The sequence below is a fragment of the Drosophila arizonae genome, chromosome 5 (genome assembly GCF_054131065.1).
Source record: "Drosophila arizonae isolate 15081-1271.41 chromosome 5, UAZ_ARI_1.0, whole genome shotgun sequence".
NCBI classification, from domain to species: domain Eukaryota; kingdom Metazoa; phylum Arthropoda; class Insecta; order Diptera; family Drosophilidae; genus Drosophila; species Drosophila arizonae.
This window is the reverse complement of record NC_142925.1, coordinates 16,654,142-16,676,923: the sequence shown is the minus strand read 5'-3', so window position 1 is coordinate 16,676,923 and position 22,782 is coordinate 16,654,142. Positions and strand designations below refer to the sequence as shown.

At 40.9% G+C, this 22,782-nt stretch overlaps 8 protein-coding genes and 1 non-coding gene across 14 annotated transcripts; 6 read left to right on the top strand and 3 right to left on the bottom strand.

Moving 5' to 3' along the window:
* Window positions 1–172: 172 nt before the first annotated feature.
* On the top strand, window positions 173–243 carry TRNAG-GCC (transfer RNA glycine (anticodon GCC)). Its single transcript has one exon. It is a non-coding gene; the product is annotated as a tRNA-Gly (tRNA).
* An 816-nt stretch (window positions 244–1,059) lies between these two features.
* On the top strand, window positions 1,060–2,942 carry LOC108616286 (kelch-like protein 6). Of its 3 annotated transcripts, none has more exons than XM_089471568.1 (4): window positions 1,061–1,354; window positions 1,465–2,197; window positions 2,254–2,726; window positions 2,802–2,942. In XM_089471568.1, the coding sequence occupies exons 1-3, from the start codon at window positions 1,263–1,265 to the stop codon at window positions 2,722–2,724; spliced, it is 1,296 nt and encodes a 431-aa protein (XP_089327694.1). In that variant the 5' UTR covers window positions 1,061–1,262; the 3' UTR covers window positions 2,725–2,726; window positions 2,802–2,942. The 3 variants fall into 3 exon arrangements, with proteins under 3 accessions (XP_089327695.1, XP_089327694.1, XP_089327693.1); XM_089471567.1 differs by having other exon boundaries at window positions 2,777–2,942; XM_089471569.1 differs by having other exon boundaries at window positions 1,060–1,354; window positions 1,465–2,179; window positions 2,254–2,942.
* On the top strand, window positions 2,928–3,675 carry Trs31 (trafficking protein particle complex subunit 31). The gene is made up of 3 exons (XM_018011381.2): window positions 2,928–3,103; window positions 3,158–3,467; window positions 3,527–3,675. The coding sequence occupies exons 1-3, from the start codon at window positions 2,928–2,930 to the stop codon at window positions 3,623–3,625; spliced, it is 585 nt and encodes a 194-aa protein (XP_017866870.1). The 3' UTR covers window positions 3,626–3,675.
* On the bottom strand, window positions 3,662–4,178 carry ND-B15 (NADH dehydrogenase (ubiquinone) B15 subunit). Its single transcript, XM_018011382.2, has 2 exons — window positions 4,043–4,178; window positions 3,662–3,964 (listed from the first exon to the last, which is right to left on the bottom strand). The coding sequence occupies exons 1-2, from the start codon at window positions 4,169–4,171 to the stop codon at window positions 3,752–3,754; spliced, it is 342 nt and encodes a 113-aa protein (XP_017866871.1). The 5' UTR covers window positions 4,172–4,178; the 3' UTR covers window positions 3,662–3,751.
* A 120-nt stretch (window positions 4,179–4,298) lies between these two features.
* LOC108616279 (uncharacterized) lies at window positions 4,299–8,107 on the top strand. 2 transcript variants are annotated; one of them, XM_089471564.1, is made up of 4 exons: window positions 4,299–4,435; window positions 5,374–5,463; window positions 5,540–7,375; window positions 7,446–8,107. In XM_089471564.1, exons 3-4 carry the CDS (start codon window positions 5,548–5,550, stop codon window positions 7,985–7,987), a joined length of 2,370 nt encoding a protein of 789 aa, XP_089327690.1. In that variant the 5' UTR covers window positions 4,299–4,435; window positions 5,374–5,463; window positions 5,540–5,547; the 3' UTR covers window positions 7,988–8,107. The 2 variants fall into 2 exon arrangements, with proteins under 2 accessions (XP_089327690.1, XP_017866857.1); XM_018011368.2 differs by lacking the exon at window positions 4,299–4,435 and having other exon boundaries at window positions 5,102–5,463.
* ave (sterile alpha motif domain-containing protein aveugle) lies at window positions 8,057–9,623 on the bottom strand. Its single transcript, XM_018011383.2, has 2 exons — window positions 9,341–9,623; window positions 8,057–9,140 (listed from the first exon to the last, which is right to left on the bottom strand). The coding sequence occupies exons 1-2, from the start codon at window positions 9,491–9,493 to the stop codon at window positions 8,973–8,975; spliced, it is 321 nt and encodes a 106-aa protein (XP_017866872.1). The 5' UTR covers window positions 9,494–9,623; the 3' UTR covers window positions 8,057–8,972.
* Window positions 9,167–11,999, top strand: Rpn6 (regulatory particle non-ATPase 6). Of its 2 annotated transcripts, none has more exons than XM_089471566.1 (5): window positions 9,167–9,316; window positions 10,140–10,461; window positions 10,527–11,033; window positions 11,099–11,311; window positions 11,377–11,999. In XM_089471566.1, the coding sequence occupies exons 1-5, from the start codon at window positions 9,267–9,269 to the stop codon at window positions 11,605–11,607; spliced, it is 1,323 nt and encodes a 440-aa protein (XP_089327692.1). In that variant the 5' UTR covers window positions 9,167–9,266; the 3' UTR covers window positions 11,608–11,999. The 2 variants fall into 2 exon arrangements, with proteins under 2 accessions (XP_089327692.1, XP_017866868.1); XM_018011379.2 differs by lacking the exon at window positions 9,167–9,316 and adding an exon at window positions 9,811–9,960.
* Window positions 12,000–12,151: 152 nt separating this feature from the next.
* On the bottom strand, window positions 12,152–13,091 carry LOC108616289 (attacin-B-like). The gene is made up of 2 exons (XM_018011380.2): window positions 12,722–13,091; window positions 12,152–12,652 (listed from the first exon to the last, which is right to left on the bottom strand). Exons 1-2 carry the CDS (start codon window positions 13,033–13,035, stop codon window positions 12,253–12,255), a joined length of 714 nt encoding a protein of 237 aa, XP_017866869.1. The 5' UTR covers window positions 13,036–13,091; the 3' UTR covers window positions 12,152–12,252.
* Window positions 13,092–14,762: 1,671 nt separating this feature from the next.
* On the top strand, window positions 14,763–22,770 carry jef (major facilitator superfamily domain-containing protein 6 jef). Of its 2 annotated transcripts, none has more exons than XM_089471213.1 (5): window positions 14,763–14,940; window positions 17,432–17,901; window positions 17,962–18,610; window positions 18,703–19,902; window positions 19,959–22,770. In XM_089471213.1, exons 2-5 carry the CDS (start codon window positions 17,648–17,650, stop codon window positions 20,139–20,141), a joined length of 2,286 nt encoding a protein of 761 aa, XP_089327339.1. In that variant the 5' UTR covers window positions 14,763–14,940; window positions 17,432–17,647; the 3' UTR covers window positions 20,142–22,770. The 2 variants fall into 2 exon arrangements, with proteins under 2 accessions (XP_089327339.1, XP_017866858.1); XM_018011369.2 differs by having other exon boundaries at window positions 14,764–14,940; window positions 17,435–17,901.
* Window positions 22,771–22,782: the final 12 nt, after the last annotated feature.

Below are 22,782 nucleotides of genomic sequence, written 5' to 3'. Positions count from 1 at the left end.
GCAACAGTCTGGCAACGACATGAACTATGCCAGGAAAGACATGAATGTGTATGTAAATGTATGCATTTATGTTTCGTAGCTGGCATATCGCATATTTAATGTGGAAGAAACATAATCTGCGTATAACCAAGACTTTTTCTTAAATAGTAGCTTGTTTACTCCGCAGACACAGGCATCGGTGGTTCAGTGGTAGAATGCTCGCCTGCCACGCGGGCGGCCCGGGTTCGATTCCCGGCCGATGCAAATTACTTTTTTTTTTCTGTATATAATTTGTTATTCGTTTAAGTTTTTATACCCTGAACCCATTGAAAATGGGAAATCAGGGTATAATGGTTTTGTTGAAATGTATGTAACAGGCAGAAGGAGGCGTGGCAGACCCCACAAAGTATATATATTCTTGATCAGGGTGACGAGCTGAGTTGATTTGGCCCTGTCCGTCTGTCTGTCTGTCCGTCTGTCCGTCTGTCCGTCTGTCCGTCTGTCCGTATGTTTGAACGCGTCGATTTCCGAAGATATAAGAGCTAGAGACTTCAAATTTTTTGTAAAATGTTCGTAATTACAGCGCGGATATCGAGTTTATCATTAAAATTCAATAACTCATCCCGATCTTTTTTTATCGATAAAAAACCTTATCGAAAACCAGTTATAAAATTATATCTTCTACACCTTTATTGCTAGAGTCTCCAAATTTTTTATATATGCTTATATGCAATTTATACAATTTCGGTTTTTGTTAAAATTTACCCCCCACCTCTAAATTCACCCCCTCACCCTCACTTTTGTAAAACGCGTATTTCAAATACTAGAGACTTGTGCTTTGGCAATTACATGCATATTCATGTTATAATCATAATCTGAAAAAGTTATTAAACAATTAAGTTCTCATAGTAAGCGCACACTGCAGCCCGTGCGTGTTTATGCGTGGGTGCTTGTGTGTGTATGTGTTTGTGTATGTGTGTGTGTTTCTTGTGTAAGCTGAGAGACGCGAAAAATTATTGAAATAGCTAGCACTCCAAGGGTTCAGGGGATCTCGTAGTCGAGCAGTCTCGACTAGAGCTTTCTTACTTGTTTTATTTAGTAATCTTGACGTTTCGTTAGTTTTAAACAATTGAATTCAAATATTTATGTATTTTAAACCAGACTGGTAGACGCGCCGAAGTTTAGTGCTACAACACACAAATATACAAATAAATTTAACAATAATCTTTTTTGAGGATTTTTATGGTCCAATTTTGCAAAACGCGATAAACTTATTTGGCGCAATGGACGAAGTAATGAAAAAACATAAAGAATTAGGCCAGACTAAAACAAAACCAGCCGGTGGCGAGCTCACGTGCAGCGTGCACTTTGTCAAGTAAGTTTCATCAATAGCCATACAACGTAATGGGAAAAATAATTGGCAAGAGACGCTTTCCTAATCTTGCACGATATTAATGCATATTAATAAAATATGAAAACAATAAGCCCCAGGTACAGTCCGGGAAGCTCATCCGAAGACGAATTAGGCTCGGTAACAAGGTTGGTCTCAAAAGCTGAAGATTTGGAGCTCGCACGTGTTTTCAAACGTCAAGCGGCAGATATTGCCAAGAGTCGTTCCTTATTTGAGTTTGGGCACAATTTCGAAGATGTGCGCGACTGGCTGACCATCGAGCAGCCATCAAAAGTGTGCTTAAAGACCGTATTACGCTATATGGTGGAGAATCATTTGAAGACAACCGTCAAGATTGAGATCAATAAAATGTATTTCAATTGCCACTTGCTTGTGCTGCAGGCCTACTCCAAGTATTTCATGGAGCTCAATCCGATTCCGTTCGTTGTGACGCTGCCAGAGTCGAAGGTGTCCCAAAAGGCATTTATGCTCGTCTACAAATGGATGCTCAGTGATGAGCCGATCCTGGAGCGCAAAGACATTGTCACCGTATTTGTGGCAGCCACTTATTTGAGAGTGAAGGAGTTGCTGTTGCATTGCTGGAAGTATTTCGATGATAAGAACTGCTTCAATGAGGCCTCCGCCTGTGTCATGTACGTCGAATCGAGAAACAATGTGGCCTTGGATGTTGTGCGCAATCTGATGCTGACGCGCATACAAAAGTTTCTTCTCACCTTTGTGGCAACGAGCGATTTCTTAGATTTGCCGCATAAGCATCTTGTCTATCTTCTGTCCTCAGATGAGATCTGCGTAAATAGTGAAATTGAGGTCGCCTAATTTTCTCTTTTTTCTATTTATATTGTAACATTTTATTAACTCTGTAGATACTTTTCATTGCTGTACGCTGGCTGGGACACGACTGGGAAAGGAGAAAAGCGAACGTGCAGAGCCTGATTGATTGTATTCGCTTCAGTAGCATGCCACTTTGGTATTTGCTGTGCGTACGGCGGGTGGAGACGCACAGTCTGCTCAAGGAGCTGCTCAGTTTACCGACTGTTGATTCGCTCATCAATCAGTCCATTGCACAGATTACTTCCAAAATGTACGAAGAAAAACAGGAGGGATTTATTTTAGATTACGATTGTATCACAAAGAATTTACAACAGTCGCGCCGTTGGATCGTGGATGATGCGTGTCCTTATTATCATCACATTTGCTGTCCGCATACGCGCGACATCACTTTTACACAGTTCGAATCCTATTTAGCCGCGTTGCAGCAGCAGTCAATTGATTATTGGACCAAAGTGGATATGTTGGATGTAAAGAATCCGAGAAAGTGTGGCTGTATGCAATAACGGTAAATTCAAATGCCACCAGCCAATAGAAAATCAAATTTGACATTCGCAGTTATACGTTTTTATGCTCAAAAAAGAAAATAGTCCGGCAACGATACTTTATTGCATTAAAAAGAAAGAAGTCTGGCAGCCTAGGCAACAGCTGTTTTGTTGACGAATTTGTGTTTTTTCGAGGTGTTGTTTACGTTGCTCTAATAAATAAAATGGAAAAGCTTGAAGCGCTTAAAATTTCGACAATGCGTCCGCGCAGCAATATACTGGATCGACCACTATCCAAGGGCAAATCCGAGGTTTCACACAGCATTGTGGCTTTGCTCTTCAGTGAAATTGTTCAATACTCCCAGAGTCGAGTTTTCACAGTTCCCGAATTGCAGACAAGGTAATTTCATATTTGCTTGACGATTGAGGGAATTGAAAATAATACATCTTTTAGATTACACGATTTGGGTCAGGATGTGGGCACACGCATCATTGATTTGTACTTTGTGCGCGAACGCAGCTCCAAGCGTGAGACGAAGCTAACACAAATGTTGCTCTTTGTGAAGACAACCGTGTGGAAGAACTTGTTCGGCAAGGAGGCCGAGAAATTGGAGCATGCCAACGACGATGAGCGAACCTACTACATCATTGAAAAGGAACCACTGGTAAACACATTCATCAGTGTGCCCAAAGACAAAAGCTCACTGAATTGCGCCAACTTTACGGCTGGCATTGTCGAAGCGGTATTAACACATTGCGGATTTGTAAGTGGCCATTTAAGCTTAATTTGGATTCATATAAAACATATTTACAAATCTTTCAGCCCTGCAAAGTAACGGCACACTGGCATAAGGGCACGACGTACATGGTCAAGTTTGAGGACTTTGTCATAGCGCGCGACAAGCAAATGGAGGAAAAATAGAAATATGCTTAAATTATTAATAAAAATAACTTCTAATTACAAATACCCAACTGATAAATGTATATTTTTACAATTTTTCATTAATTTGATTCCGCAAGATATATTGCCTGAGAGTTGAGTAGAGCCTTAAATAAACTTGAACCTGCGATCTTTGTAGGCCACCTGGCCGGTGCGATATTTCTGTTCACGGCCATCGCGCTCGCTCTTCAGCATCCAGGCGTATATCGCAATGGGCAGCACGACGGCGAAGAGGCCCGTGCGGAACGCATGTCCAGTGGGACGAAAATGCTCAATGTGTGAGACGCGCATGGCCTGGAAACGGGCTAGGCCAGCATCGAACTGCAATCAAGTAAATATTTATTATTGAGCATTCCAAAATGCTGGCATGTGATGACATAACCATTATTTGGCACTTACCACAGTGCCGCCCTCTCCAGTGGCATGACGGAAAGGATTGGAGCTCTGCTTCAAGTATTCGTTACGCAGCTTAAGTGTGTGCTCATGCTTACGGCAAATGAATTCCTCCTGATCCTTCGTGACAACCATTTTATTCTGTTGCAAAACTCAACTTGTGCTGGGCAACAAAAGCAAATGCCTAACAGCTGTTTGCAAACACTAAGAAGCAGACAGTTTGGCATTCGCATCGAAACGTCAGCGTTTAAGTGTGGCAGATGGCAACTCTAGCTAAAAGCACTTGAATAAATTAAAGCTGGCAGTGCCGTTAATTGTATATTCAAATTGTTTAATCTGAGTGCGGGGCGGCCGCATGAGTAAAAGTTTTGCTTTTAACATTAAAAGTCAGTGTTTCTGGTGAGTGAAATTACTAATTTTATGTTTATCGAATAGAAAGTGTAGCTTAAGTAATTTTATTTTCACTCGTTTTTGGACTAGTGTTATAAACATTGAACATAAAGTCTGCTGCTTCGTTGCTGCACCCCAACAACACCGTTATACGCACGCTCAGGCTCTACTGCTCTCGCACACACACACTCTCTCTGCCTTTCTCCTTCCCCCTCTCTCTCACTCTCTGACCTACTCAACACATGAAGACATAACTGCGCATGTCCTGCAAAGTGTTATGCGCAGATCTCGTGTCAATGTCCTGTTACCCAGACATTTCAACTAATTTGCCAAAATTCTTGTACGAGTTGCACTGAGTATTCAGTTTTCCAGTGAGATAACGATACTTATTTATTTTTTCTGCTTAAATAGTTCAGTTATTTGTCCAATAGTCATTTAGTGTAATTTGAACCATCTCTGGTTATAAATCAATACCCTAAGTCGCTATAAGAATTGCCACTGCGCAAGACAAACTTCGTCCTCGCCGTCCCACACACGACCAATTGCGTGGGTGTGATAGAGAAGGCGACAACCAAACGTGGCTGAGCCAGAGAGAGTGAGAGAGAGAATAGTAAAATGAGCTAACGCGCATGTTCTACGTAGTTGGGCGTTTATATTGTTGTTGTTGCTGCGGCTGCTGCTGCTGCTGGCTTGGTTGCTTTTCCTCTGCAGCTCTGCTGCTGCTGGTGGTGGTGCACTTGGCTTAGCTGTGTTCGCTTTGGGGGTTGGGTCAGTGGGTTTGGTAGGCAGCCGAGCTGTTTGTCACCGCGGCACGCTTACCTGCTTTAGGGGTTGTTGTTGCCCGGGAGTTGCGCTGTAGCGTTGCTTCCATTGCTTTGCCTTTCACTTGCCGACTGTCGGACGTAGCGTAAAGTTCTCTTTTGTTATTGTTGTTGTTGTTGTTGCAGGACTGTATGAAAGCACCTCAAATGGTTTAATTGCAAACGCAACGTGCTCGTTTATTGATTTTTGCATACAAAACATAAGTCATTTTAGAGGTAAGTGATTTAAATTGATTTCCTTCTCAGCCAAGAAATAATTGCAGTAAATTCGTATTCGTATTCGTATTCACAGTTTTTGCCATGAGCGTTAAGTCGAGTGCACGGATAAAGAAGCGACGCTCGGCGGAGGCAGCAGCCGCAACGGCATCCCCATCCTCTGGCTCCTTTGCGGCCATCAGCAGTCAGCGCGGCGCTGTTGGCGGCAGCAGCGTCGCCAACAACAACAGCAGCAATAGCAATGGCAATGGCAATGCCAGCAGTGGAGCCAGCGGCAGCAACTCGAATGCCAATCAGAATCTCAGCAAGAAGCACAATTTCGTCGGACGTAATCCCAATTTCGATACGGACGAGACGAAGCTGCTCATCCAGCTGTGGGGCGATCCGAAGCTGCAGCGCACTCTGATAACAACGCACAAGAAGCATGCGGTCATCTGTCAGCTGGCGGCCAAGATGCAGGAATATGGCTATCATCGGTCGCCGGAGGAGATCACGACGCGCATCAAGAATCTCAAGTGCTTCTACAATCGCCTGAAGAAGGACAAGGAGTACGGCATGTCCGGCGACACGGAGCCCAGTTGGAAGCATTTCGCTGAGATGGATGCCATCATGACGCGTCCCATATTCAGTGTGCGTCCCAACGAGGTGCCGGCACCGTCACTTAAATACCAATTAGAGCAGGCATTGGAAGAGCATGCGGAGCGTCGGAAACGCCGCCAGGAGAACGGTGAGGAGCTGTCGGAGAGTGAAAACGAGGAGGACGACATTCTGCTCTCCTCGCTGGTGCCCAATGGCACCAACGTCAGCAAGTCCAAGCCGGATGACAACGAAGGCGACGTCCAAGTGGAAGTGGACCCAGGCGACGTCTCGCCCAAGCGGCGAAAGCTCACCTCTGAGAAGGATGTGGAGGATGACGAGGCAGCTACACTAGAGACTCGCATTAAGACTGAGCCAGTCTGTCAGCCGGAGTCAACTCCAGCGCCTGAGCTGAGCACAGCAGCAGCAACAACAACAGCAATTCCTGCCGCAGCTGCCGCAGTTGCCCCAGATCCCGAGGAGGATGATGATTGCATGCTGTTGCCGCTGCCGAAGGAGGAGCCCATCGATGTGGATGCCGTCGAGGAGCCTGTTCCCGCATCACCCAAAATAGCCAGCACAGGCAATGTAGTGACGCCCACGCGTCCTGTGATGCCCACGCTCACGGACATGCTGCAGCTGCCGAAGAACACGAATCTGCTGCCGTACAGCGGCGCCAATGTCATCATACCGGCCAATAGCATCAGCACCAGCGTCTCTCAGCTGACCAGCACAACGGCCAGCAGCAGTGCGTCCAGCGGCAAACTCACTCCGGGCAAGATCTCGCTGGTGCCCACGAATTTCCTCATGCAGCCCAAGCAGGCGTCCAATGCGACAGCAGCGGGCAAAGCGGTGAGCGCAGCTACCGGGACCCAGCTGCAGCTGCTGCAGAGCGCCATTAATCAAGGCGCACGTCTGATGATCAGCGGCTCGGCGCCCACGCCCGTGCAGGCGACGCCCAGCTCCGGTCTGGTCACGGGCCCCGGCGGCGTCAAGTTTGTGCTGGTCAATGCGGAGCAGGCGGCGGCGGCCAAGGCTGTGGCAGCTGTGGGCAAGCCGACGGCGGCCGGGATTACCACGGCAGCGCTGCCGCAGCAAACACAGCAGCAGAAGCTGCATCAGCAGCAAACGGAATACCTGACGCAACAGCAGCTCCAGCAGACACAACAGCAGCAGCAGCAGCAGGTGCAACAGTTGCAGCAATCACAGCAGCAGCAGCAACAGCAGGTGCAACAGCAACAGCAACAACAAAATCAGCAATTCGAGAAAAAAGAGGAGAAACGTCGCGCCCAGGAAATGCTGCGCGAGGAGCAACAGTCCAAGCGGCACATGACAAGTGAGTCAGTTGATGATTCCCCCTAGAGACAATCATTATTTAATTTAATCATTTGCTTCTATCCACCCAGCCATGAGAATCATGCTGCGCCAGCTGCTTAACGCCCAAAACGAGGCCAACGAGATCCAACACAACCGCCTGTCGCTGGAGCGTGAGCGCCTGGACTGGGAGAAGTCAATGGGTGAGCGTTTGCTCACAATGCTGCCCACGCTGCTGCAGCCAACGGTGGCAACAGCTGCAGCCGCTGCGGCTGCTGCTGCAGGAGTTGCGCAGCCCGGACCGACGCATCAGTCGCCACAGTTCATAGTCTCAAGTCCGGCAGCAGCGGCGGCGGCGGCGGCATCGGCGGCACAGCGTTTACAGCCGCCCAAGCTGCTCTTTACCACCGCCCTGCCCATGTCGAATGGCACCGTCTCCATGCCCCACATACTCAATCCAAACAGCGCGCTGGCCACCTCGCTGCCAAAGGTCATTGGAGCACCGGTGACAGCGTCTGCAGCATCGGGTAATGCAGCTGGAACAGCTGCCAGCAATGCATCAAAGACCGTAGATATTTGCACGGATATTAATGAGGTACAGCTCGTCACTCCCAAGCTGGAGAAGGATTGCTAATTGTCGACAATTCCTTTCCGCTTTTTTTTTGGATTTTATCGCAGTTACCAAGAGAATACTCAAATAAACTATACACTAAAATGTTTATTGCTATCTAAATATAATGTATACATATTTTAATTAGGATATTTATTTATTTAGAGATTAGATTCAATATAAAGCTAATACTGGCAACTAGAGCCTTACTTAAGATATATTTACGATAGTTCTTTATACTAACATTCACTCGGCTCCAAATATTTTATATATTTAGTTAACTAAAGTTTGTGCAATTTCAAATTCGAATATCTTGAATCTTCGAATCAACATTCAATGATTTTCCACATTAAGATCCTTCATCATTTAATGTTCCTGGATATCCTATCACCAGGATATGATAAATTTGTCCCAGTTGCTTATATTAAAATTCACTCTGATCAATTTTTGTTTAATTCATCTTTTATTTGCATATCGGAAATTGAAGTTTAAACTCTAACGGCATATGAGCTGGAATAGCCGGAATACTTGGAATGAGAACTTCTTCACCTTCAAATGATCAATGATGGATTGGTTATCAACAAAGATGTTCCATTCCAAAGTTTTTATTGATTTAGGTTCCGAAGTGTGATTATTACAACATAGTTGGCAGAGATTAGAGATTAGCTAAGCTTTCCGTTTGGATCTCTACGTTCTTGTCGATACAACATTGCGAAGCAATTGTATTTTCTAATATTTGGCAATTCGCCTCGATAGTCAAATTGTAATGCTTATGATCCCATACCCGACGAATAAGAGTCCTATTGCATCAAAATGATGAAAGTCCGTCCAGCCGTTCTCAAGTTACAGGAAATTAGCATTTGAGCATATAATATATTATGATAGTTCCTTATACTTAGTTCATTAAGTTTTAATACTACGAATGATCACTTGCTATGATTTTCTTTGCTAATATCATAATTTCACATTCCTGAGTACTTGTGTCCATGGCCACCTCATATGGCCACATTTAGTGCATATTGAGACGTTCCATATCACGGATTTCCATAATATCCGTTTTAAGCCGCTGCTTCACAATCTCGCGCCAAATGGCCTCGCGATCTCGATTGTCCGTGATGCCCATTCGCTGCAGGGTTGAGTCTGTGATGCGGAGCAGAGCTCGACCGGTAATGTCATGCTAAAAGCAGAGAGTTCAAATCGGGCAATTAGTAGGCTAAATGTTTCAAAGATTTAAATTCAAATAAATAGACGTTGGCTATTGATAAATTGCTAATTGTTCTTGTTGAACTAGAACCTGAGAACTATGGCACAAGTGCTTCGGGACTATAACAAAAAGAATAAGCAACCGCACGGGTAAGTTGTTTTTCTTACACTCACCTCTGCAAAAAGTCCAACGTATTTAGTATATTCCCCGCAGTGTCGGTCGTACCATTTCTGTACGTCGCCGACAGTCCATTGGTGAACGGCCTTTGGTCTCGTTGTTTTGGCTCGTACTTTGTTTTGTGTCACATTCCCGGTTTCTTCACCCATTATTGCGCTATTTGTGCAGTCTCTACGAGAAAGATCTAGCAATTTCCCGTATTGCGTCCAACTTGTCCTAGACAACAATTCGACTCCTACACTTTTCTATTTTCGATCTCTTTGCGATATCAATATCTATCGATAATTACGAACCAGAACTAGTTTGCTGTATTTATTATCAGCTGCCACATAAATATGCTTACGTTAAAACCTATTTTCTTATGTTTATTGTCAGCCGCCGCAAATATTATTCTTTGAAGTCATTATATTTGTTTGTTTTATAAATATATGTTTTTGGCTGGACTTAAATTGTATATGGTGTGGAGCAATTAAATACCAATTTTACATATTCTATATGTAGCGTTGCAGAAAACATTATTCGATAGTTATTGTCACGTGGCTATCGCTAGCCGCACATCTCGAATCGTGACTGGCGCTTAATAACAACGACAACTGAAATCAGCATACTACAAAAGGTGTGAGAAAACACACAAATACGCAATAAATACGTTCAACCATAGCTGTTAATTCAAAAATAAACTTGCGTCTGAATAGTGCACTAGTTAATACACACTTATTTATTTGATTTGCAACCGTGTGCGTTTAAAAAAAACTCAACTTCCAATTTTCCAATCCGCAATCGTCGCCGCAACAGTAGCAAAATGGCCGGAGCTACACTTTTCGAACGTGCCCAGGCGCTGTCTAGTGTGAATCGCGAGGAGGGCATTACCCTGCTGAATAAAATTGTGCGTGAACAAGAGGTGGCCGAGAACGATGAGGAGCTCATACGCATCAAGGAGCAGGGCATTATGCAGCTCGGCGAGCTCTACAAACAGGAGGGCAAGGCCAAAGAGCTGGCCGATTTGATCAAAGTGACACGTCCATTTTTGAGCCTGATCAGCAAGGCCAAGGCCGCGAAGCTGGTGCGTTCGCTGGTCGATATGTTCCTTGATATGGATGCTGGCACTGGCATTGAGGTACGTTGACCATTCGGATTTGTCCCTATAGCGTCTAATCCAATTTGTCTTTTCATTTCTGACAGGTTCAATTGTGCAAAGACTGTATAGAGTGGGCTAAGCAGGAGAAGCGCACCTTCTTGCGCCAATCGCTGGAAGCTCGCCTCATTGCCCTCTACTTTGACACGGCTCTGTATACGGAGGCCCTGGCTCTGGGCTCGCAGCTGCTGCGTGAGCTCAAGAAATTGGACGACAAAAATCTGCTGGTTGAAGTGCAGCTGCTGGAGAGCAAAACCTATCATGCACTTAGTAACTTGCCTAAGGCCCGTGCCGCTCTAACTTCAGCGCGTACTACGGCAAATGCAATCTATTGTCCCCCGAAAGTGCAGGGCGCTCTCGATCTCCAGTCGGGCATTTTGCATGCAGCCGACGAGCGTGATTTTAAGACAGCATTTTCGTATTTCTATGAGGCATTTGAGGCCTTTGACAGCGTGGACAACGTCAAGGCACTGACTTCTCTCAAGTACATGTTGTTGTGTAAGATTATGCTTGGACAGTCGGACGATGTCAATCAAATAGTTAGCGGCAAGTTGGTAAGTAATTATAATAAAATCTAATTAATATATGTAATTAATGATATTAACAAATTTGTATTTAGGCCATAACTTACTCCGGCCGCGATGTTGACGCCATGAAAGCCGTGGCGGAGGCCTCACATAAGCGCTCGCTGGCCGACTTTCAACAGGCATTGAAGGACTACAAAAAGGAGCTAGCTGAGGATGTCATCGTACAGGCACATTTGGGCACGCTATATGACACAATGCTGGAGCAGAATCTATGTCGCATTATTGAGCCATATTCGCGCGTACAGGTTGGAGAAATTTATATATATTTATTCGAATGAAACGAATACATCCTCTGGTATACATTTTGCAGGTGTCCCATGTGGCTGAGAGCATTAATCTGCCCATGCCACAGGTGGAAAAGAAGCTATCACAAATGATATTGGACAAAAAATTTAGCGGCATTTTGGATCAGGGCGAGGGCGTACTCATCGTCTTTGAGGAGACGCCAGTGGATAAGACATATGAGCGTGTTCTGGAGACCATACAGAGCATGGGCAAGGTGGTCGATACACTGTATCAAAAGGCCAAGAAGCTGTCATAAGTACTCTAAACTGGAATATGCACATACAGACCCCTAATCTGCTCTCCCCTTCCCCTACATCCGCGCATCAACATTTAATTATTATCTGGCGAAGTTAGAAGACAATTTTTTTTGGTTATTCCCATGCATTCTGCAACCGAAGAGAAAAAATTCCCACAGGGGATCCCTTTGAAAATCATCAACTTTGTTATAGCCACATCTTTGTATGTTTCGATACAATTAACAACAGCTGAAAACAAAAACAAATAATAAAATAAAAACATGTATTGGTGGTAATAGCAGTAAAAATATTGTGTAAACCATAATAAAAATATCTCTAAGCGTAATTAATTATCCCAAAACTAATAAGCGAAATTATTCAAATAATAATAAAACGGATAGAAAAAACGAAACGAATCTCACAAATTATTCTGCTTTTGGGAAGTAAAGTTGCCCAACTTACGATCTGATGATGAATAAACTTTTTAATAGTTTTTCGTTTAGTTTTCTAAAAAAGCAATTTCAATTTTTACTAATCATCTCAGAAAATTCGTAGACAGGCTGATTTTGATATTTACATATTTTTTATTATATTTGATCTTACGTAATGAAAATAAATAATTTGCATATTCAAACATACATATGTATATAGAAATATATAGATATTTAACCGAACATGTGAGTTAGACCCAAGCCGGCGCCAAAGTTGGTTTTGCCACTGAAGGGGCCGCTGGTCCACTTGTTGGCATTGCCGGTCAGATCGAGGCGAGTGTTGCGATCCTGTGAGGACCAGAGATTGGCGCGTGCATCCAGACCCAATTGCTTGCCAATGCCGGGAATATTGCTGTGGGTCAAGCTGGCGCCGTGGCCATTGATGTGGGAGTAGTCCAGGCCAGCGCCATTGCGCTGGAACTGAAAGCCGTTGGCCAGCTTGTTCTGCGAGGCAAAGACTTTGGCGTCCAGGTTGTGTTTGCCGTTGTTGAATAGATTGGCATGCGCCGACTGCGTGAAGCTGTCCTGTACGCCGGGCGTGTGGGTTTTGGTCAGATCGAAGCCATGGCCATGACTGTGTGGGGCGAAAAATCCAACATTAGCTAGGCAATTGGGGGAAAAGTGTCTTCAGGGATTCACTTACTTATTGTAGGCCAAGGATCCTCCGGTGGTGACAGGTCCCTTTTGTGTATTGCCCGCTGCAAAGACTTGTCCAATCACATTGTGATCGGGTGAGCCGATGCCTTTGCTCAGATTCAGACGTGCATCGGAGCCACCAGCCGGATTCGAGGACACCGAGCCGCCCAGCACCTGGCGACGCACTCGAATGGGACGCGGCGGTGGTGTGGGTCGTGGATAATACGGAAGGGTTTGGAAGCGCTGTGGCATGGCCTCCACACAGACACCAATGGCCACAATGGCCAGGATGAGAATGCTGCTGCTACGGCTGCTGTGCATGTTGCTTCGTTGAGTTCTTGCTGTTGACTGATGATTGAATGTTGCCACAACTGGCGCTTATATACTCCATCTACATCCAAATGGGGAAGTACAATGTGAGCCTAGGCTGTTGGCTTAGGTGATTGGGGCGCTGATTGTGATTCACCCTCGCTGACATCGGTCTCTGTTTCGTTGTCTTTTTCTCTCGTTGTCTTATCAGCTGCAGCGTCTTTGCGAAAATCCCCGCGCGTAGTTCGAAGCCATAAAAAAGTTTTTGCTTGCCTGCCTCCACTTGTTGCTGTCCACAGTGCGGTAGGTTCTAAGGCAACAAGAGTAAAGTTGAATGGAATACACGCATACATGCATGTGTATGTGTTTGTATATTAAATACGTCTCCAAAAATAATATACTAAGACCACAATTAAATTCAATTTGATTTAATATGTAAATCACTCAAAGCAATTTCAATTTTAACGAAGGCTTCAACGAAAGATCTGAACGAAACTGATGTGTTAAAATGTATCCTTGTGTGAGTGTGTAAATCTCCCTCCCTCTCTGTCTATGGGTGTATGAGTGCTTAAGCCTATTGACGTATGTTTGTAAGTGTGCGTGAGTATGTCTGCAGGCAGAGATTTATGTATGTTGAGTGGCTGCCTGTCGGGTTACTTCGTTAAGCACAGATGAAACAGTTAATTTCGAGCATCTGAAAGAAGAGAATGGGAAGAGAAGTTTGAGCGAGCGCAAAGAGAAATTTTACACTCAATTTGAGTGGAGTGGAATCTATTTTTGGCAAAAACTTAATTCAATTGATGCGCAGGAGCAGAGAACACATGCAAAGAGAAAAGCAAATAATGAGCGAAAGCTATATATAATTAAAGAAAGCTTAAACCAAAATTATAAATTTAAAATGTAATTTAAAATAAAACTTTAAATTATTAAATAAACAAAAAAGTATTTCAAGTCTTTTAATGTAAGAGTCTTTATCAGCATACATCGTAATGACGTCGTAGGCAAGATCAGCTTAATTGGCGTTGCTGGCAAACAAACATTTTTTTCGAGGGGAATTTCTGGTTTTTCTAGAAATGTATTAATGAAAAAAAAAGGAACCATGTGATGATATAGTAGCTGTGCCTAAAGACTTTCATGTGGTTTATTCGCATTATTTATATGAATGTATACTGTAGCTTCTAAATGTTGACTGATGACACAGACAAATGCTTATCAATTGCTTGGCTCAAACAGCATCTATTTCAGCTATACAAAATGAGATAGGTTTTATTTATTTATTTTATTTTTTTTGTATAATATATTTATGTTTATTTAATTTGTCTTTGAGGCTTTTATTTAAATAAATTTCATTTGTAAAACACGTATAAATTGAAATGGGACAATATATAAGCATATAATAAATATTAAAAATATTTATGTGCTTGAAACTCTATAGATTTAAAATATATTACATATTACACATATACAAAGTAAATATATTTATCTTCAATTTCTCTAAAGAATAATATTATTAATTAAATTATTCGCCAATCTTTCTCAAATATAATTTAAAGGTCCTTCATGCTGTGGGGCTCAGCTCTTTTGGAAGGAAACTCTCTTTGGACTGCTTGCAACTCGCTCTTAGCCGGTGCTGTGACGCCTCGTATGTCAGCGTTGTCGAATCTCATTAGGTTTAGCACACGAATCGCGCTTGAGCGAGCTTTTCCGTTTTCCGCTTTTCTTCGTTCTTGAGCGTTTCTGTTGTTGGTTTATTTGGCTCTTGGAAAACTGTGTGTGCGCTGAACAATTTGTCAAATGCGCGTATAGAGGCAAGACGCGATTTGTCTGTAGAAAAACTTTGCTTATCGATTACGCACGTAACACATTGCTTCAGCTATAACCGTGAAAATTTTTGAAATAAATGTGCTAACAATACTGGTGTGTAAAATAGTTTAAAATAAACAAATTTAAATCAATTTTAAATCGAGTTTGAATGAAAAAGTTCAAATATATTTGTGTCTATCCATAAATTGTGCTATACCAAGATTTTCCTGTGCTATCTTTAATGTTGGCCTTCACGTTGTATATAGAGGCAGCAGACATACGTCAATGTATACATACATAGCTGAGCCAAGAAGTGTCACTGCCAAGTGAATTATAAACTGTGCTTTGTCTTTAGAATTGTTGTGTAATTGAAGCTCTAAAACAAAATGGATATCCTGGGCAGCCTAGGAAAAATATATGTGCTTTTATAGCATACAGAAAATTTATATTAATATAAAAATAATAATAAGGAATATGAATTTTGTATTTTGAAAAATAATTTATAACCATTTGAAATATCATACAGAAAAAGTCCTTATATGTATCATAAAACAACAACAAGTCTGCTCCATATACATGCACAGAATATGTGTCTGGCTATGTATACACACGCACACACATATACATAAATGTACATACACATACACACATATGCGCCACAGTACCTTTCGCAGACAAACCCACTTACCTACATTTAGAACGTGCCAACTCTGCGTATGTGTGATAAAAGAGCAAAAAAAACAAAAAAAAAAGTTGCCAGGCTAAAAAGTGACAAAAACAAAATTCACTCATTCGCTCAGTTGAACGCGACGCGAGGCGACGCTTAAAGCTCAAAGCTAATGCAATACTCACTCAAGCCAATGCTCAGTGCCCTGTGTGGCTCCGTTGCCCGCCTCTCCCTCTCTCACTCACTCACACACACACAGAAATCATTAGGCAACCTACCCTCGCCCTGTGCGCTCAAGCAGTTTTTTATTGTGTCATTCGCTTTGTCATTTATTATGAAATGTGCATTTTCAATGTTAAGTGCGACAGTTGAAATGGACAAATGGGAAAATGGAAAAGTGGAAACATGAAAAATGCATGCCCAAAGGCATAATCTGTATAATCAGGAAATCTAACAAAGGCAGCTGGAAATTGAAAGAGCAACTCTTTTAGCCTGGCTTATGGCTTTGTTATTGTTGTATTGCCTCGATTTGTTTAATATGATTGATTTTAATCTAGCATATAATATATTATATATCATCATATACATATGTTTATATATATTAGAGTACTATATAATACATTTATGCAACAGGTGATAGGTATGGATAGGTATGTGTGTATGGAAATCAATAATGAAAACTAAAACAAATACATCCATATAGAGTATGTATGTATAAGAAAACTCAATATGTTATATGTGCATGTAAAATAATATAAATCTTGTATATAGGTATATATATAAACAAATGAATATTTATTTATATATGGCTATTATGAATATTATTGAATGTCTGAGTTCCCAGTTTTGGTTCCATGTTGAGGTTACAGCTGCCATTGGCTGAACACAGGTCAAGTTTGGCTTCACTCGCTTTTGCTCTCTATGCAACAACTGCATTCTTACAATTCTCAAGTTGTTACAGCTTAGACAAACTTTGCAGCAAGAGTGACGAAGCAGCAGTCAATAGTAAAGTGGATTGATAATCGGAGGATCTAGAAGCTATGCCAAGAGCTATGCAGGACAAATTTCTAACATTTTGTGTGTAAAACTTTGTTCATTTGTGTTTAGTAATAAACAAATATGAATAAGATGAATTATAAGAATATATTTAAGTTTGCTTAGAAAATTATAATTTTTTTAAACATATTTGTATATGCTCATATATTTACATGAGTTTCTGTAACCTTGTTTTATTGCATTACAAATTTTATTATTATATATACTTTTGATATTTATAGATAGGTCTATTTTTGTTCTAGGCTTCAAAACCTGAATTTTTAGCAAAGTAAATTTTCATTCTGAATTAAAGGTATTTGATCATATTATATATAATTAAATGAAATTTAGTTACCGTTTCAAAAGTCTGGGTAACAAATATTATTATATATGTAATTCTATTTTTGTTCTATTTTGTATTAGATTGAACTACATATATATATTAATATATATATAATTTAATAGAAAAAAATAAGTTAGTATATGTATATTAAAGAAAGTAAATGAAAATAATATCATACAAATACATTGAATATAATAAATATTGAATATAATAAATATATATTTACCTTAAAATTAAAAATAAATTAAATAAATTTAAGCTGAACTTTTAATTTGATGACAAGGGTAACTCTTAAATAAAAAAATAATTAAATAAAATTTTTAAAAATTATAGTACAAAATATATATACTAAAAGAAAATAAATTAAATATATAGACATAAATATATGTATTTGATATATATGTATATTTACATATATGCTGAGAGTAGATTACTATCTAAACTAATACCTCATTTAATAATCACAATCCTGAGTAAATCCCCACTTTAGCCACACCTGCAAGCATTACCGTAAACAATCTAACTAATTCTACGTAAATTCTTGCATTGTCTATCCTAAGCAGCTACTGAAAGGATAATCGGAGGCATGATGCTGTAGTTGTGAGGGCAGAGAAACGCACAAAAGGATTATTGAAACAAAAGCTCCTCGCTGCAGGGCAGGAAGTGTCAGGACGTAACGGAAGCAGTTAGTCCGACCAGACGACAGAGTCCGACTAGACAGCAGACAAACATATACCTATATATACACACACACAAACACGTATACACATATATAAATGAATCCGTATAATGCAGCTGGTGGCGGTGGTGCGGCCAATCCGTTTGGGGCGCCCGCCTCGAGCGTCGGCTACGGGCAGCCACAGCAGCCGGGAATGGGCTATGGCTACGAGCAGCAGTCTACTGGGGGCTACGATCAGGGCGGAGGAGCGGGCATGGGCTACGGGCAGCCGCAGCAGGTGCCTGGCTATGGACCACAGGGCGTCAGACCGCGCGTCGATGTGGAGGCCACTGGTGAAGTGGATCCCAGTTTGTGAGTAGCCAATGTCGCTTCTCCATCCACCTCAAATGCTTAACCTTTGGAGCTTTGCAGATATCCGGAGGCCAAGGACTCAACGCACAAAGTACGCGGCGCTTCGGGCATCATAGAGATGTTCTTTGGCGGCACGGAGCAGGAGCTGATACCCGTGAAGAGTTTCTATTTCTTCTTCTATGCGGCCTTCGGCTCGCTCTTTCCACTGATGGGCGTCTACTTCAAGCAGATGGGCATGAATCCGGGCCAATGCGGCATCCTCGTCGGCATGCGGCCCTTCGTCGAGTTTCTGTCGGCGCCCTTCTGGGGCTCCTATGCGGATCGCTGTCGCCAGGGCAAAAAGCTGTTGCTCGCCTCGCTCGCCTGCTGGGTGCTCTTCACCATTCCGCTGAGCTTCATCCGCCCGGAGGCGGTCAACTGCATCGAGCGCCGCAATGCCACCGACTTTGTGCTGACGTATACGCGCACCAAGCGCGACACCTCCGCCATGTACGATCCGAGCAGCCAGCTGGAACTGGAGCAGGAGCTGGCCTACGACGATGCCCATGGCGACGAGACGGAGCACAGCCGGCACAAGAGATCGCTGCTGCTGCCGCGCATCGATGCGGGCATCTCGCCGGTGCACATCAACTTCGTGAGCAACTATGATGACAAGCATCATCGGGACTATGTGACGCCCATCTTCAGCTCCATGGTCTACCGCACGCCGGTAAGTCTGAGCACAGCTGTGGGTTCGTTGGGAGTGGGTAGTGATTGACCTTCTCTCTATGCTCTTTTCTCCTTGCCCCTTGCCCATTGCAGGACATCCAGAAGGCGTTCTTCCTGCTGCTGCTGGTCATTCTGATTGGTGAGTTCTTCAGTGCTCCGGCCATCACACTGGCCGACTCGGCGGTCATCACGCTGCTCGGCGAGGATGCGGATAAGTACGGACATCAGCGCATGTTCGGCTCCTTGGGCTGGGGCATCTCGATGTTTCTGGTCGGCATTGCCCTGGATCACTCCACCTCGTTCTCGAATCATCCGTGCGGCGCCGGCAACAAGGAGAAGAACTACAACATATGCTTCTCCATCTTCTCGGTGCTGATGACGTGCGCCATCATCTCCGCCTCGAAGATCACCTTCAAGTACGAGCCGGTGGACGAGAGCCAGCAGCAGGCGGCCGCTCAATTCGTGGATCCCAACAAGAAGGCCGAGGAGGAGTCCATGAATCAGCTGGCCGCCCAGCTTAACTTACCATCACTGGCAGTGGGTAGTGGCAGCGCCGCTTCGGGTGCCTGCTCCGGTGGCTTGAGCAGCTTCACTGGCGCCGCCCATCAGCCGCAGCCGCATATCGGCGCCGAGTCCAAGGTGTTCGCCCAGACGGCCAAGGAGCTGCCCGAATGGGTGACTGTGCTGACACATTTCAAGGATCTGAAGACGGCCTCATTTCTGTTTGTCGCCTGGTTCATGGGCTTCGGCATTGGTCTGATCTTCACCTTTCTGTTCTGGCATCTGCAGGACTATGGCGGCACGCCCACTCTGTTCGGTGTGGCGTCCGTCATCAATCATGTGTCCGAGATTTTTGCGTATTTCTTCAGCTTTCGCTTGATCACCCAGATCGGGCACGTCAAGGTGCTCTGCCTGGGCCTAATTGGCAACGTGTTGCGTTTTCTCTATATCTCCTATCTGACCAATCCGTGGATGGTGTTGCCCTTCGAGCTGATGCAGGGCATCACCCATGCCGCCGTCTGGGCCGCCTCGTGCTCCTACATTGCTCACAATACGCCCAAGCATCTACGCGCCTCGTCCCAGGGCGTGCTCCAGGGCATCCATCATGGCTTGGGCCGCGGCTGCGGCGCCATCATTGGCGGCATGTTTGTCACCTATTACGGTACTACTGCTACCTTCCGTTGGTATGGTATTGCCTGCCTCTTTGTGCTCGGCCTCTTCATCTTCATCAACTTCTATCGCAAGGAGCAGGGCTTCATATCGGATATACCCGTTACCGAGGATCCGCATCAGGTGAATATCTATATGGGTATCTATATGTTCCCTTAATAATCTTTCCATTCCTTCAGGTGGCCGAAGAGACTTCCCATTTGGCGCCACATGGCGTGCCCAGCAATCCAATACCTCGCGCTCTGTCCAATACGCGTCTGAACGAAATGAATCCAAATGGCGGACCCTATGGTACCTACCAGACAACTGGCGGCAATCTGGACATACCCGGCGCCAATCCGCACAATCCGTTTGCACAGTAAAAAAGGCCAGAGTGAACCTAACTGAACTCCAGACTTCCCACATAACAAACCATCCTCGCATACCACAAAAAGAACCATCATAAATACATGCTCACATAGTCATGGACACAACAGCACAGATTGAACAATATATATATATATCTTGTATATATATGATATATATAACCGAAAACATATCTTGGACATTGGCCTGCAATATATAAATTGCTAAATGCATTGCTTTATTATGGGTTTTGGTGCTTGAAACATACATACATAGCAAACACAAACATACATACATATATATGCCATATACATATAAACAACTACCAGCAAAATATTTAGCAAATGAATGAATGCATATATTTTATATTGGAAATTCATAGAATATATACATTAAGCAATACTTTTTTGCTTATTATTAAATTTATTCCAAAACAAAATAAAAATAGAATTAAAATATATATAATTTCCCTTACGAAAATTCTTTATAATAATTTGATTTAATTTGATTTTTTTTTTTAGAAAAATAATATCAACATCAAGAGATTTAGGTCTATATATATTTAGCGAGCACTTTATGAAATCAACATTGATTATATATTATATAAATGTATATATATAAAGAATGGTTTTTATTTTATAAAAAGCAATTCGAACGAATTTTCACATAGTTGCAGTTAGCATAAAAAAAAAAAACACAAAATAATATTGGCCTAATCTTTTATATTTAATAAGCATTTTACAGTTTATTTGCATCGCAATCATATCATATGGAAGGAAATATTTAAAGGATCATAGAAACACACCATAGTCCTAGAGGAACCAATAACACACATATACACACAAACATACACAACTAAAAGAAAAAAAAAGCGATAACACATAAAGTACCTATAATACTTATATACAAACAATAAAAATAAAAGATATGTAAAAGACAAAAAAAAAAAAAAAAAAAAAAAAAAAAAAAATAATAATAAATAAAAATAAATAAATAAATAAATAAAAAATTGAAATTTAATTTTATATAAGAAATATCAGTTGAAAGAAAATAAATAGTTTTTATATCTAAGAGAAATCCTTAAAAATATATGCAAGCTTGAGTAATTAAAAAAAATATATATATTTAGTATACATTTTAATTTATTCAAGAGGTAGTTTTTGAAATGCTTTAATATAATTTAGGATTTTTTATTTAAAATTAAAAATTATATATAGTTTTTAATATTTCACATTTAAACTTAACAGGAAAATTTAAAAAGTCCTTTAAAAACTTAAAAATGGATTATTTATTGTAATTACTTAAATAATTCAAAATTATTAAAAATTATTTTATTAATTTAAATTGTTATGAATATAAGTCTATATTCTTTTTTAATTAACAAATTTTTGTTAGGTAACATATATTAATATATTTACAATTTACAATTTTAAAAATAAATATAATATTCTGTATATATTTTAATTTTATATAAATCATTAGAATTTATACTTTTTCCATAGTTATAATTATTTATAAATTATTTGAATTTTTGATTGTGAATAAAATAAATTTATTATTGTAATGTGATATATTACATTTACAATTGTAAAATTATTTTATTTATAATTATGAGTTTAAAAAATATTAATAAAAATTTAAATCATATATAATACACTTATATTTATAATTACATTTACAATTATTTTTTGAAACAAAATTCCATATGAATATGAATATATATATATATATATATAAACACAAATGTAGTTGTTTTAAATACAAAACACGAGCTAAATAAACTAAATAAAATTTGAGAGTTTTGGAAAAACTAAACTTAAAATTGAAAGAACATTGAGAAATTGAGAAACAAATGCTGTAACGAATGATATTATGAAAATCCGCCTCATTACAATCAAATGTTAAATATGTTAATTTTATGTACTATATACATATACATATGGCGTATATACATATATATACTATACATATTTATATGTAAACGATTATAAATGGCTATTTTTAAATACATACTTCTCTATAGAAAGAACAACAAAACCCAAAAACTAAAAACTAATTCGATGTCTAGTTAAATATATATATAAATAAATATATATATATATTTGCAGAAATGTACCTAAGATTTTGATTTTGAACTTGATATGAAATACTCTATATAGTAAATATATATATATATATACATAAATATATATATATATATATATATTAATTACCGTTAATGATTCAAACTGTCTTAGATATTGTTACTATAAAATATTCAATGGATATGTTTCAAATTGAATTTTCTAATTCTTATTATTATTATACTCTAGCTCTTATGTACAGCACATTTATGAAACTTTGGGTAACTTATATGAGAAACAGAAACAAGAACAAAAAAACAAAAAACAAATATTAATAATGATGTACAATGTGCACTTAAGTTATGTTTGCTGAGCTACAAATTTAACCAACGGCTCCAGAATATATCTAAATTATACTAACTATAAATAAACACACATGCATACAAGAATGTACAAGTATTATACACAAGGCGCATACCATTAAACATTAACAAATAAACATAAACACATGCAACATGCATTACATAAACAAATCCAAGAACTCATGTAATATGTATGTTTAAATAAAAGTTGGAAAAATCGATTGGGTGCACAT